At 37.0% G+C, this 15,388-nt stretch overlaps 3 protein-coding genes across 3 annotated transcripts; 2 read left to right on the top strand and 1 right to left on the bottom strand.

The window, feature by feature from the left end:
- The first annotated feature begins 785 nt into the window (after nucleotides 1–785).
- On the top strand, nucleotides 786–7,185 carry LOC113062193 (GA-binding protein subunit beta-1). Its single transcript, XM_026231845.1, has 8 exons — nucleotides 786–941; nucleotides 1,926–2,033; nucleotides 3,540–3,707; nucleotides 3,809–4,003; nucleotides 4,090–4,231; nucleotides 4,365–4,532; nucleotides 5,353–5,465; nucleotides 5,575–7,185. The coding sequence occupies exons 1-8, from the start codon at nucleotides 918–920 to the stop codon at nucleotides 5,902–5,904; spliced, it is 1,248 nt and encodes a 415-aa protein (XP_026087630.1). The 5' UTR covers nucleotides 786–917; the 3' UTR covers nucleotides 5,905–7,185.
- Nucleotides 7,186–7,952: 767 nt separating this feature from the next.
- Nucleotides 7,953–11,523, bottom strand: LOC113062194 (splicing factor 3B subunit 4-like). The gene is made up of 5 exons (XM_026231846.1): nucleotides 11,418–11,523; nucleotides 10,958–11,086; nucleotides 10,329–10,871; nucleotides 8,345–8,677; nucleotides 7,953–8,268 (listed from the first exon to the last, which is right to left on the bottom strand). Exons 1-5 carry the CDS (start codon nucleotides 11,449–11,451, stop codon nucleotides 8,099–8,101), a joined length of 1,209 nt encoding a protein of 402 aa, XP_026087631.1. The 5' UTR covers nucleotides 11,452–11,523; the 3' UTR covers nucleotides 7,953–8,098.
- Nucleotides 11,524–12,216: 693 nt separating this feature from the next.
- LOC113062195 (ras-related protein Rab-25-like) lies at nucleotides 12,217–15,073 on the top strand. The gene is made up of 5 exons (XM_026231847.1): nucleotides 12,217–12,434; nucleotides 12,645–12,840; nucleotides 13,369–13,562; nucleotides 13,947–14,027; nucleotides 14,463–15,073. Exons 1-5 carry the CDS (start codon nucleotides 12,398–12,400, stop codon nucleotides 14,588–14,590), a joined length of 636 nt encoding a protein of 211 aa, XP_026087632.1. The 5' UTR covers nucleotides 12,217–12,397; the 3' UTR covers nucleotides 14,591–15,073.
- The last annotated feature ends 315 nt before the right edge of the window (nucleotides 15,074–15,388 follow it).

Here is a 15,388-nt window from a genome sequence, read left to right as displayed (position 1 = left end):
ATAACTAAAAAAAGAGAACATTTTTGAACGTTGACCAATGAGAGGAATTGAGAGACTTACATTGAGACGCATATTCAAACACTTTTCTTTTCTTCTTTGCAAACTGTGCAAATGCTTTTTTTTTAGTACTAACTTTGCAACTCAAACTTGAAGTAGATTTTGAGCAAGATATCTATATATTTTTTCTTCTTTTTTAGTTTTTCCTGTGGTTTTGCGTGTTAGCACAGGTGTTTTGGAACACAACTGTAAGATATAGCAGCGTAAGAAACCAGAAAACTGCAGAAAAGAGTTTGCAGTAATAATTATGTCAAGGAAAGCTATCCATTTGCATCAAAGTCAAGATAAAGACTTCTATTTAAATTTCTATACATTAATAGTCAGAAACAGCAAAAAAATTATTACCAGCACATTATACATCTCTTATTTGTACAATTATATTACACAGTGCAAATTATACAATTATACACTTCTTAATCTCAACTTCATATTTTATGGAAGGCTAATATGTAACTTATATATAAGCAATGGCGGAAAAAGTAGACCTAAACATAAAACCCATGTATTATATACACGAACAATATATATTTTTATTATTTTTTAATCTATAGTACAGTTGAATAGTAGGTTGTGTCTCAAAACCAAGTGAGCGGACTATAGTCAGGATCTTGAGCATCATAGGCTCGTGCTAGATTTATGCGGTTAAACCGCATCTAGTAGGCCAAAGCATGCTGTTTGTTTAGGCAGCATACTAGGTTTTGAGACACCTCCACTGGGTCTGAACGGCTCGCTTTTATTTCCGGGGTTAAAGCAGCCGCCATATCTGAATGCGCTTTAAACGCACAGACATGTTTATGTTGTTCAGCCAGTTTAGAAATACAGCGGAGAGAACTATATAGTGCTTTAATATCACCCAATATATGTCCAACAGACAGGGTATAAAGGTAAGTTCACTATACCCAGATCTCATCAGTTTGTTTGTGGCGCAGATGGAGGATGTGCGTATCAGCTCGGCTCTAGATTTGACTCCACATGGCACACGAGTTTAACATGTAAAATACGAGCTTTAAAACCACCGTTAGATGTCCACCCACTGATGCATTTCATGTGTTTTTATGTATGAGTTCTTAAGGATTTGTTTTGATAAGATTCATACGCTCTCTGTTATTTCTGTCGGTTTCCTTAACTAATTTTCTAATGATATGGGCAGGAAAGCTGTTGTTCATTTAGTCACTTTTTTTGAATATCAGCTTGTTTACTTACAAATACATTGCTCTGCTGTTTACTGCTCTAGTTTATGTGTTTTTAAACATCCTGTGAAAAATAAACGCAAACGGCACGTCGAAATCTGTGCACGATAGATTCTGGACCGATTGCAAATAGGTTAGTCGGAGTTGGGAGTTTTTAAAGACGACATTGTTAGATTTTGAAATGTGAATGAAATCTGTCTCTGAAAATATAGGTCACTATTATTATTTTTTGATAACTGTACTCTATTAATTTGCTACACATCTCACATTACAAGTCAAATTTATATTTGGTCAATCTACATAATTTGAAATGAAGTTGTGGCTTTACGCATATTATTGGTCAATGGCAGATCAATTTAACCCAGTCTTAAATTAATGCACAGACATCATCTTCATATAATAATCCCATTGTGGCATACACACACACACACATATAACCATCTAATACTAACACCTTTTCTTATCTTGTCTATCATATTCTTGGGGAAAAAAACCCTGGCTACCTGTTCTATACTAGACTAACTGAGACTTGTCATGGCACTTGTATACTGTTGTTGTTATCTTGTTGGTCGGGTTGCTTCTGTTGTTCTCATTTGTAAGTCGCTTTGGATAAAAGCACCTGCTAAATGATTAAATGTAAATATATACACATGTATAATAATGTCTGTCTTTGCCTAGATGTCGTTGGTGGATTTGGGAAAGCGTCTTCTAGAAGCAGCTCGGAACGGTCATGATGATGAGGTCAGGACGCTGATGGCCAACGGAGCTCCGTTCACTACAGACTGGGTGGGTCATGTTATTAATAATTTTATGAGTTAATATACCTATAGGCTTAAGACTTCACAAGAGACAAGAGAAAATGGTTGTTGACATTGTTTGCATGTGGCAGTTTACAATGGCAGTGCTTTACAAGGCATTACTACAAAAACTACCTGCAGGTAGTTGTAACTGAGATCTATTAGAAGTTGTATTTTCAAATGTTGAAGTGTTGCTACTAGACACTTACATTTAGAGAACAAATCAACATATTTAAAAAATCTTATTTACCTTCATAAAACCTTCATGTAGAATATGAAGGGAATTATACCATATTTGTTGCATTGACATTGTACAGATAATAGAATGTCCTTTAATGAAAATCGATCTCTCCCCTCCCCATCCAAATTCTGTGCTTGTACAATGTAGACCGATCCTATTACATTTGCTACATTTTTATGGCCTCCATTAATGCATATGATATTTAGAAAACTTTGAAATATCTGAGTTGTTGTTCGTTTTTTTTGTTTTTTCAAGCCTGGAAAAGTCATATTCCCAGCTAAAATTTAGCTGCAAAGATACATACTCGGTGCCTGAACTTTGTTTTGGAAAATTGGAGGAATTCCCCCTTTAGGTGGCTTTTACGGGGGTGATTTTTTAAATTTTAGGGGAGAGTTAGGGTATTTTTTTACTACAGTCATCCAACCTAAATATTTCGTTACCCAGTGTATTTGTGTTTTACAATTTATAATGATGTTGATTCATATTTATATTGTGAGGAAGATACGTAAAATAATTTTGATTTCAAACTCTGAATTGAATTTCTCTGAAAAGTAAACAGTCAGTAATAATAATGACTAAATGACTAGCAATGGCACAAAACGAATACAATAATAAGATACAACTAAAATTAACTGTGCTTTAAGTTTTTCAGATATAACAGTAATATTAAGGTACAGAAATACCAAAGAAACTGCATAATCTGTTTAACTTTAAAATAACACTGCTTAGTATTCAATGTATAAATGAACATTAATGACAGACAACCGCAGGTTTATTTGGGTTGCTGTCTCTTTAAGACAGATCTAACTGTAAGTTCTGTTTCTCAACTGTTTACATTCACTTAGTATCAGTATACCAACAATGTTTAGTATAAATTGCCTGTTATAGGTGAATACTCATCAAGACGGCTACTTTGACACGATTTTGTATGCATTTGGCCATTTATGTGCAATAAGGTGCAACACATCTTCATTCTGTATTCACGTGCTCTCAAATGCGGCTCTATGTGCGCACGCTTTGGGTGTGAGCTCGCAGAAAAAGGTCTCACAGAGTACTGAATTGAGCACTTGAATTGAGACTCAAAAGCATGTGCAAATGATACGTTCCGTTATCTGTTCACGCTGAAATGTTTGCGGCAGGAATCAGTAGAATTATGTGCAGTTGCAATCCCTGTGTACACATACACAAGCCTACTAATTAATTTGGGGTGTTTTCATTTGGTTGACTCTTAACTTTTTTTTTTTTTTTTTGCAGCTTGGAACATCTCCATTACATTTAGCAGCCCAGCATGGTCATTACTCTACTGCGGAAGTGCTCCTGAGGGCGGGTGTCAGCAGAGATGCCCGAACCAAAGTAGACAGGACCCCTCTGCACATGGCAGCCACAGAGGGCCATGAGGTCATTGTGGATTTATTAATCAGGGTAAGACAATGCTCGTCTTTTGTAATGCTTTTTATAATGTGCTGAAAATAATCTCAGTTTGTCCACTGAGGAGACTGATACAAGTCTCTTAAATGTTTCAGAGTGGTGCCGATATCAATGCCAAAGACATGTTGAAGATGACGGCTCTTCACTGGGCAGCCCAGCACGGCCATCACAACGTCGCAGAGCTGTTGGTCAAACATGGCGCTGACGTACATGCCCTCAGCAAGTTTGACAAATCAGCTTTTGATATCGCTGTCGACATACAGCACGCTGAACTTGTGCAACTGCTACAGGTTTGTCATGTTCATGGAAAACTGAAAAATATTAGAGAATGGTTTAGGAAATGTTAAAGATGACTGATCCTCTTTGTGTGTTTCAGGAGGGAATGCAGAATCAGGTGAACAGGAATGCCGAAGCGTCAATCATGAACGGCAGCTCCACCCCACAGTTCATCATTCAGGGCGTCCCAAACATCCAAGGGGGAGTCGTCAACCTCAGTGACTTGATCAAAACCAACTCGGGTATGATAAGTTGACTTGAAAATAAGTACAGAATGGAATGAAGCAGTATGAACACTGATGAGTATTTTCTGTTCTTAAATAGTCATTAAACCAACAGTTGCTTTTTGGTTTCTGTTTTTCCCTTTATGGTTAGGTGACACAGAGGAGGCCATTGCTGTCAGTGCGTTGGACTCGAGTATCCAGCAAGTGGTGAATGAATCAGGTCAGAGGGTCATAACCATATTAACAGACCAACATGGAAATCTGCAGACAAATGGACTCGGCCAGCCGTTCTTTGTCACAATGCAGGATGGACGACAAGGTATGACTAACTTTTCTTATTTTAGATTTTGGAGAGAACTTCTCAATGTTACAGTTTTAGATTCTAATTTGGGGTCTGTAAATGTTTCCTAAATTAAAAATGTCATCTTATGACAGCAATTTAGTGCTATCTATCTATCTAAATCAAGATTACGAGAATAAAGTCAAAATAATTTTAGAATAAAATACAATTTCTGAGAATAAAGTAATAGCAATGTGAGATTAAACTCTTTTTTTTTTTTTTTTTTTTTTTTAAATAGTCAAAATTACCAGAATAAAGTCATAACAATACAAGAATAAAGTCTTCATATTTTAAGAATAAAGTTAATATTTACAGAGGAAAAAAAATACAATATTAGATTTTCTTTTTTTTATTGTGAGTATACAATGTCTAAAATGACATTGTATACTCTTCAAAGCTGCATTAATTTATTTCAAATAACTATTTTTTATTTGAATATATTTTCAAATGTAATTAATTCCTGTGATGGTAAAGCTGCCCTTACTCCAGTCTATACACAATGTATCAAATACATATTTATTATTATTCAAAATAAAAAAATAAATCATTTTTTAAGGATTCCTTCATTATTATAAAGTATAAAAGAACAGCATTTGAAACCCTTTTTTTTGTAACAATATAAAAGTAATTTGCAGTCACTTTTGATCAAATAAATGCATCCATGCTAAATAAAGGTATTCATTTCTTTATTTTTAATGTGTTAATTTTTTCTTACCTTTTTTTCAGATGCAGTATATATTCACTGTAGTCTTGTACTTCCTTTAATTAAAGGTGTTCCTCTTTTTTTTATTTTTATTAGTATTGGCAGTTCCAGCCAATCAAATCACAGAGGAAGTGGTAGATGACTCTGAACCTCCGGCCCGTAAAAGGAAAATCGAAGTTTCATCCAATAATGCAGAGACCAGTGAAACAGTGAGTGTAACTAAATGTAAAAAAACACCCTTAGAGCAAAACCTCCAGATGTAGAAAACAAAATCACCCCACTCCATCTTGATCTTCATCATCTTTCTTTAATCTCCAGGAGCATCTCCAGTGGCAGTTACAGGAAGCCAACAGAAAAGCGCAGTCCTATCGTCAGCAGTTGCTCTGCAAAGAGCAGGAAGCAGAGGGGTACCGCATGAAACTGGAAGCCATGGAAAACGGACAGACCAACGGCACAACAGCCCTGGACCAGGAGCAAGTCGTGTTTGTGCAGGAAGAGGTTAGTTTTGAAGAAACAACGGAGGCAGAAGAGGAAGTAGTCATGTTTTCAGATGGTGGCGTAGTCATCAAAACAGAAGAGATCGACTCTGCGGATGAGCAGATCACTTTAGTGGAAGCCACGGCAGGTCACACGGAGGTCATTTCATAAAAGAGCGTGGACTCAGTGCTCAAGCAACCAAAGAGTGCATCAGCACGGTTTTGCTTTGGTTCGTTTAGATTTTTTTGCAGTTAAGTCCTTTTTGTAATTTATTTCCTTGTTCGGTTCAGGTTAATGTTTCTTGCTTCAAATGAAAGTTCACAAAGAAACAACCACAATGTGCATCATATGCACACACTCACACACGCGCGCGCGACCAGGGAAAATGATTGTGTCTGGGAGTCTGTATCTGTAGTGTCCTTAAAAGTGGTCACCCCTGATTTGTCCTAGATGGGGTTCTTCAAAACAGTATCACTCAGGATGAAACTTTGCAAACTGTATGTTTTTTGAGATCCCCTAGAAATGTAGCTGCCTTATTCAGACTATTAGTTTCATTGCTTCTGAAATTAAACCATGAAACTTCATCTCAGAATGCAGCAGTGTCGTGTTCTATGCATTGGATGTAAAATAATGCAACAATTTCATGAATTTGTAGTCAATTATTTATTTTTTTTCCCCTGTAGGGTGATTTAAAAGTCTATAGGTTAATTAAAAGTGCCTTTGGACATGTTTAGTTTCACTCATTAACGATTCTACATTAATTATTGCATATATGGTATTTGTTTCAGTGGGTATAAAGCATAATTCCCATTCATTTAACATTTAACTCACATTCCTTGTGTATCATATTTTCTTTTCGTTTTTTTCTCTATCTCTGCCTGTGTAAGTTTAATTACTTTGAATTTTAAGTTGAGAGCCCTTGTGCAAAGTGACAGAGAAAAAATCTTTCACAAATGTAAAAAGTTAAATTCAGTGTCAGGGTTTCGTATGTTAAAATGCATAATTGTGCCCTCCCTGAGTTATGAAAAACTGAGTGGTTTCTGAGGTGCATGAGTATCTGACCTACTGATATCTTCAATAGATGTCAAGATTTTAATGTAATCCAATGTTGTCTATAAAACAGAATATAGTGGTAGTAAGTGATGTTTGTCAAGGATGTAAATGTAGTAACTTCAGCAGAAATGGTCAGTTTTAAGCAGCTGAGATGCATAAACTTCTCGCAAAGGAATTATGTAATTATTTGCCCTTTTTAACCATTCATAAAATGATGAATGTTTCTCTTTTTAGACAAAACCATCCTCACACAGTAATATACTGGCACTACAGTTTATGGAGCTACAGTGGTGTAAATGCAAAATCTTGAGCTTAGTGTTTCCCCCCACTTGTGTTATGTGCTTAAGTGATGTATAAAGCTTTTGACTTATTTTTGATTAAAAATATTATAATGATCAATTTGTGGCTTCTGTGCACATTTTCTGTTGCTCAGGTTACAAACAACCCAGTAAAAGAAAATTGTGCACATCATGACATTAAATGAGTGTGATTTCTCAAGACAGAATCCGATTTCTTTTCATGTTAATGTTGATCTGAAGTCTCTTCTGCTCACCAAGGTTTTGTTTATTTGATCAAATACAATAAAACTGTGACTTTGTGTAATAATACAATTTAAAGTAAATCTTTCCAAGTTAATATATTTAAAAAAGTCATTTATTTCTGTGACGCAGAGCTGAATTTTCAGCATCATTACTCCCATCTTCACTGACACATGGTCCTTCAGAAACCTTTCTGATTTTGTGCTGTTTTCTGAAAACAGTTGTGCTGCTTAACATTTTTGTGGAAACCCTGACACAGTTTCAGGATTCATTGTTTAATAGAAAGTTCAGAAGTCATGGCGTAATGGTTGGAGATTTGGACTCATAATCCAAAGGTTGCTCAGGCAGGCAATACCACGACTGAGATGCCCTTGAGCAAGGCACTGAACCCCCAACTGTTCCCCGGGTCCTGCAGCATAAATGGCTGTCCACTGCTCCGGGTGTGTATTCACAGTGTGTGTGTGTGTGTGTGTGTGTGTGTGTGTTCACTGCTGTGTGTGTGCACTTTGGATGGGTTAAATGCAGAGCATGAACTCCGAGTATGGGTTACCATACTTGGCTGTATGTCATGCCACTTTCACTGTACTTAAAACAGTACTTCAAATCTAAAAAAAGAAATAAAATGACACAGTTATATAAAAATGTTTATTCTGAATAGATACATTGACCAAAATTAAGAAATCAGTATTCAAAGAAATAGGAGATCCATCTATCAAAGTACAGGATGTAAATTAAAAATGACAAAGCTTTCAAAAAGGTCTTCACATTAGGGTTTAGGGAGGCATTGGTGCTCTCACTGGACCCCTCAGTGGTGCAGGAGGATGTGGCGGCAAGGGAGGCCCTCTCTGAAAGCCGAAGGGCGGGGGTCTGGGTGGGCCAGCGCCATAACCTGGAGGTGGCATTGGCGGAGGAGGTCCCCTCATACCTGGATGCATTGGTGGACCTGTAAAAAAGGACAAGAATTATTGCTTAAGAGATTACATTTAAAAGCGATACGAGGCACTTTTTCACACACGTACCCATTGGGGGACCGAACGGTCCTCTGGGAGGGACACCCATGGGTGGAGGAGGCATGCCGGGTGGAGGTGGCGCTCTTGGTTGTGAAGATCCAGGCGGGCCAGGTGGAGGATGCCCCATTCCTGGAGGTCCTGATGGAGGCATCGGCATGGGAGGCATTCCTGGTGGATTCATTCCTGCGTGATGGAAGGGCGGTGGTCCCGGCGGGTGTCCTCCGCCGCCAGCCTGTGATGCAGGAGTACCTGGTGCAGGAAGCATGGGCATATTGGGTGGCATCCCATGAGGCATTGTGCCAGGAGGAGGAACAGGTGGAAAAGCACCAGGAGGTGGCATTCCTGCAAGAGCAATAAATCACACACATATTTATTTTTATTATTATTGTAGCTGTAATAAGAGGAAACATATTTGTTCCAAGATACTTACATTAAAGGGCTAGTTTAAACAAAAAATGAAAATTCTGTTATTGTTTAATCACCCTCATGTCATTCCAAACCCACAAGACTGAAGATATTAAGATATTTTTCATAAAACCTGTGAGGTTTCTGTCCCTCCATTGAAAGGTTAATCAAAACATAAAAGACCCAAAACGTTTATTTAAATGCTTCATAAAAGGAATCAAGCTGTTTATTCCAAGTCTTCACAAAAGCTATGATCACTTTATATTATGACCAGATTTGAATTAGGCTTTGAAGCTAAACAATGATCGAAACAATCATTCAATCATAGCTAATTTACAGATGAAACAAATTTGTTTCATAACTGACAAATGTTTCAGCATCGACGGCGTTACAGCACTAAACTGAATCAACATTAAATTGGCTCAAAACTGCCTTGTGTAAAGCTTCTTTTCTACTAACATTAGACTGTTATTGAACTGAAGCAACACTATTGACACTATTGTCTTTTTAGAGCTCTTTTACAGAATAACTGGTCTCATTTGAAGTATTGTGCATCATTGATTGTCCTTTTTCTGTTCAATACCGCAACCATCAAGCGATCTGAACTTTTCAGTTCATCTCAATGTATCTGTATTTGATGAACTGTAAACTCTGTGTGAAGGCGCACTACTCGCTGTCGTTTTGTTGATAGTGCTCTCTCTCACACATGAAAAGAGAGAGAGCGAGAGTACCACGCTACATGTAAACTATATTCTTTGTTGTCTTCTCCTGTCAAAATGGAGTTCATTTGGAATTATTCAACTTTTTCGAACAAGCAGAAGATATGCCGGTTTCTCCGGTAGCGCGCGGAGCTAATGCGCAAATGGCAATTTCATTGGCTGGCGCTGATCTATTACCATCCCTGTTTTGATTTTTAGCAAATCAGTTCGACCAAACGCAGACAACATGATTACTATTCACAAATCCAGCAGCTCATCAATCCATAGTGCAAAGTTAGTAGTAGTATTATCTTTTAATAATAATTAATATTTTGTATTACTTTTTTTTATTTTTACAGAAACCCTCAATGACCAAAAATATCTTAAGCATCACCACCAGTCTTAAGTTCAGTTAAAATGGCAAATATGCATTCATACATGGTTATCAAGTTTTGTTCTAATCACTAAAGTTGCTCTATCATTAAATAGTTCTTAATACCATTATATAATGCTTGACTGACTGGTTAAGAAGCTAAGATTTAAGAAGTTGTGCCATTTTACAAATATAAGCTAACTGGAATCATATGTGTGTGTGTGTAAAATAGTATATCAGTCTGGCGAATAAACTAAAATGTTTACTAGCCAATGGCGATTATATTGCCAAGGTGTGCATAGAGGGTTGTATCGTGAAGCTGCTTTGAAACAATCTGTATTGTATCAAGCACTATATAAATAAAGGTGACTTGACTTTCAGTGACAGGCCAAAACCTCTCAGGTTTCATAAAAACTGTGTGTTTCACAGACGAACCAAAGTCTTATGGGTTTGGAACAACATGAGAATAATTAAATGAAACAATTTTCATTTTTGGTCTACTATCCCTTCAACTAACCTGGAATAGGAATCCCTGCTCCGAGGGCGGTCAGGACCGGTGTAGAAAGGGTGGGAGCTGGTGGAGCGTCTGCGAAAAGCTGATGGGGACGATCGGCCTGTGAAAGTGGATTCTGGGCGGCCAGGAGGCGCTCTGCAGCCGAGCCGTGCCTCTCGCCTTTTGAGTCTTTCTTAAAGGCGTATGAAACAGTGATGGGCCGGTTGCAGAGATACTGGCCGTTCATGGCCTCGATAGCTGCGTCGGAGGCATCAAAACTGGCATAGTTGATGAAAGCGTAACCCTTTGAGTTACCAGTGTCCGGATCTCGCATGATCTTTGGCGTCTGAAGGATCACGCCAAAAGCGCTGAAAGTGTCATAAAGCAGTTTCTCGTCGATTTCAGGGTCTAAGTTGCCGATGAAAATGTTGGCGCCGACGTCGAGGTTCTTGTTGTGTGCTGAAGCCTTGTTGACTCGGATGGGTTTGCCGTAAAGCTTGATCATATTCATGATCTTTATAGCGTAGTCTGCATCCTCTTCGCTGAGGAACTCCACAAAGCCATAACCTGCAGAATAGAGAGAGATATAAACTGAAAATCAAGAAAAATGTTTTTTTCTCTATCTCTAAAGGCTCAGAAATAAGTGAACTCACCCTGATGCTGTCCTGTCACCCTGTCTTTAGGCATGTGTGTGTTTACAACAGGACCAGCTTGCAGGAAAAGCTCCCATAACAAAGGTTCAGAGACCTTCTCATCAAGACCTCCCACATATACAGTGGCATCTGAAATCATAAAGAAATAAACATGAAAACTACTGCAATGGAGATAATGGACACAAAGATAAGGCAAGTATAAAATAAAATACACATTTTGCTTTATGTGTATACACATATATTATATTACTTTGACACACTCAATCTAAATAAAACCCAAAACTGGTCTTTGTTATTTGGTTTTAGCAAGCATTTTTGAAAGAATGGAAGGCTAATCGAGAATATATATGAAAATCTTAAATCTTTCCATAGTTATACGTTACGTTACGTTACGATACGTTAATTGTCTTAAATACAATGCATTAAAGTATTCATACGAATTTATTTTTATCAAATTTACCTTGATTTCGTTCTGAAATCGGGCCCGCCGCCATGTTGAACCCGGCGCGTGCTAACGGAAGTGATTCGTTTTCTTCTGTAGAGATTCGCGATTCAATACAACACGTCAGCGCCTCATGGGCGCAGTGCTGCCGCTCGCAGGACAGGAGGATGAACCGTCACGGTTTGTGGCTGTTTAGTTCTTTGCTCTTTTTTTGTGTAGTGAAATTACTTTTCTCTTAATATTGCTAAAGCAATGAATTAGAGCAGTGGTAAAACAGTGTTTCAGAACCTAGTTTGTACACTGACAGGACGTCTGTGTCAACCCAATACACACAGTGACACGTTGTTTATCATACAAAAGTAACGAAACAGTCCTTAAAATCAAACATGCAGTTTATTATAAAAATGAGTTGTAGATACCCAACAATATGCAAAAATACTGACATGCAAATGCTGCATGGACAGCAGAGGTGTGATGTACCAGTCTAACATGAGCCCACACAGGTACATTTTCATCAAAATAAAGTAAATCTGCATTTTCATTCAAAGCTTTCGTATTCAGATAGGACATCCTTGCTTATATGTCATGGCATATTAAGTGAACCCTCTTTATTTTATGTTTACAGTAACTGCACCTGTCAGTTGTGAATGTGACAGGTTTGTTGATGCAGGACAGCTAGTTTTATGACTCAGCTGTATGTCAAACTGGATGCATGTACTGTTGTATTGACAAAAAGAATTGTGATTTAACAGTTTTGTGCAAGAGTGTGAAGTCACTCCCAGTGTGTGTCAGTGGTTCTACCTGTTTCACCTGCTCCTCCGCCCAAACTGTCTCAAAGAAGAGTCTAGCCGTGTAGAATCTGCCTTAAGACCTGCATAAGAATGGATCGATAAACCTTTTCAGAAACTTGACCATCTGCTTTTCTCCTCCCAGTGGATTTTGATCTAGTAACACGTAAGCACTAAATACAGACTGAGACATAACTGCTAGGGTTGAACATGGGGACAGATTTAGCCTACAACTTTGTCTTCAAAGGTAAGTTTTAGTCATTCGACTGGAGAGCATTTTTATCCCAGACAGTTTTTACGGTCTGGTTGATGATGATAATAATCTTTAGCATGTCATTTTGTCTTGTCACCCTCTTTTCCTATGTTTCTATTAGAGGCATGCATTTGATTAATTTTGTGAATTAGAAGAAAAAGTCAGTTAATGAATGTGAGCTACAAGGTTTTTGTTGTCTTTCAGTGGTTTTAATTGGGGAATCAGGGGTTGGAAAGAGCAACCTACTGTCAAGATTTACCAAAAACGAGTTCAATCATGACAGCCGTACAACCATTGGGGTGGAATTCAGCACTCGCTCCATTCAAGTGGATAGCATTACCATCAAGGCCCAGATCTGGGACACTGCAGGTCTAGAGCGCTACAGGGCGATTACCTCAGCGTAAGTCACTCATTTCCTTAGCTCCAAATATTTGTCCACAAGGATATATCTGATCTATGTATGTTCTATGTATGAATCCTTATTTAAGATAATGCTGGCTGTGGAATTTGTAGTGACTGATTTAGCATCACACCCAGAACCACTCCTTTTTATTTTACCTGGGCAATAATTAAAAATATAACAGTACAAAAGTAAAAACAGTTATAAGTATATGTCTGAATAGAAAGTTCAAAATTTATTTGAAATTACATTTTTATTATATTGTACATTTCTTTACTGTCACTTTTAATCAGTTTAATACATTCTTGCTGAATAAAAGTATTAACTTCTTAAAAATGTACTGACCCCAACCTTTTAAATGTTATTGTAATTGAATACCTGTGAAAAGTAATGAGTAATGATAGGTTATGATTATTAAAAAAGGACCTTTCTCATCACTCTAAACAAAATATTAGATCACAAAGCACGATTTGAGCCAATATCCACCCCGTTTCTGCATATGTAATGAGTGGTTTTTGTCTCTTGTAGGTATTACAGGGGAGCCGTGGGTGCGCTGCTGGTTTATGACATCACCAAACACCTGACGTATGAGAACGTCGAGCGATGGCTGAAGGAACTGTATGACCACGCTGATCCTCATATAGTAGTCATGCTTGTGGGAAATAAAAGTGACCTGGGAAATGTACGCACTGTGCCAACAGAGGAGGCTAAGGTCTTTGCAGGTGTCAATGCATTTCATAACTCTTTGTTTCAGACATTTTAACCCTTAAAGAGAAAGTTATCCAAAATTGTGTCATCATTTACTCACCCTTATGTTGTTCCAAACCTTTGTGACTTTCTTCTTTCTGCAGAACACAAAAAACAATATATATATATATACATATATATACAATTAAAGTCAGTGGGATCTAATATTGTTTAGATTCTTCAATATATTTCCTTTTTTGTTTGCAGAAAACAGAAAGGTTTAGATTAGAACAACATGAGTGTAAGAATTTTCGTTTTTGAATTAGCTTTGCCTTTAAGACATACTCATGTTATATGTTATGTTAAATGATTAACCATTAATTTTTAAAAGTATTGTTTTTTTATTTATGATAAAACAGAGTCCAAAGGTTTGCTTTTTATGGAGACCTCCACATTAGAGTCAACTAATGTTGAATCTGCCTTTCTTGAAGTTCTAACAGGTGAGTTTTCTTTTCACTTCTAGTTACTGATTATATAACATCATTTTTTGAGATTTACACTGGCAGCCAAAAGTTTGGATTAATTAAGATGGCTTATGATATTTAGTAAGCATCATAAATATTTGAGAAGCAAATCGGCATATTAGAATGATTTCTGACGGATCATGTGACTCTGAAGACTGGAGTAATGATTGCTGAATTTACAGGAATAAATTACATTTTAAAATATATTCAAATAGAAATAGTTATAATATCTCACAACATTATCAAATAAATGGAGCCCTATTGAGCATAAGAGACGTCTTTCAAAATCATTAAAAAAAATACTAATTATTCCAAAATTTTGGCCACTAGTAGATAGGACAAGTAAATATTCTTGACTTTATCTGACTTTAAAAGCATGAAGACAATGTTCATTTATGTTTCCTCCATCAGAAATACACAAGAAGGTTGCTAGTAAAGAGGTCACCAGAGGTTCGATCAGCGCAGTGACTCTGGGTCAAGCTCTGGGCCCCTCCAGAGAGTTTAATGAGGAGAGACGGTCCTGCTGTAAAAGCTCCTGAACAGATGAATAAACATCCAGACAAAGGCATCAAGAGCAAAACAAAGACATTTACCTGTGCCATGGATCCCATCGTACCCTGCACGGAGGCATTTCTTCATTCTTGACCCTCACTGGAAGTCTTATCAGTGAGCAAAATAAAGAGGGGACCAGCGTTTTTTAGCATTATTGTTTTGTTGCTTGTTTTTTACTTTTAAAAGATGTAAACAATTGGAACTGAAAATGTAAGATTAAGATAATTATGACATGAATGTAAATTACTTTGGATGAAACACAAACGGTTGTGCTGTATTATAAAGCTATTTATATGGTGTGAAATTAACAAAATTTCTATTTCAGTACAGACTTCGGTTCTATAAATTATAGATAAAAATATAAACTCCTCACTCTTTACAAGACTCACAAGATTTCTCATGGAAGGAATCTATGGTTTATGGATTGTTTATATATTTGCATAAAAATTTTCTTCATTTATTTTCCAAAAGGGTGAGATCTTAGTTCTTTCATGCAAGCAAATAATTTAATATTCATTATAGAAACTTGCAAAATGCCACTTGCAAAATTCAGTATATTAACTGAAACAGCAATATTTAGTCTTAAGACCTTATTCGGGCACAAAAAGGTGCTGTTTTAATAAATATAGGGAATTTTATGAAAGCTACATCAACGTGTGGGACTTCAGTTCTTTGCTCTACACATCTGCCCAAGTGTGTGCCGACTTGTTGGTCTATAAAAATATTAATTCACATACAACTATAGCTTTATTTATTTATTTATTTAATTTTATGCCATCTAAAAA

Source organism: Carassius auratus, chromosome 44 (genome assembly GCF_003368295.1).
Source record: "Carassius auratus strain Wakin chromosome 44, ASM336829v1, whole genome shotgun sequence".
Classification (NCBI taxonomy): Eukaryota; Metazoa; Chordata; class Actinopteri; order Cypriniformes; family Cyprinidae; genus Carassius; species Carassius auratus.
This window is presented reverse-complemented; position numbering and strand designations above follow the sequence as displayed.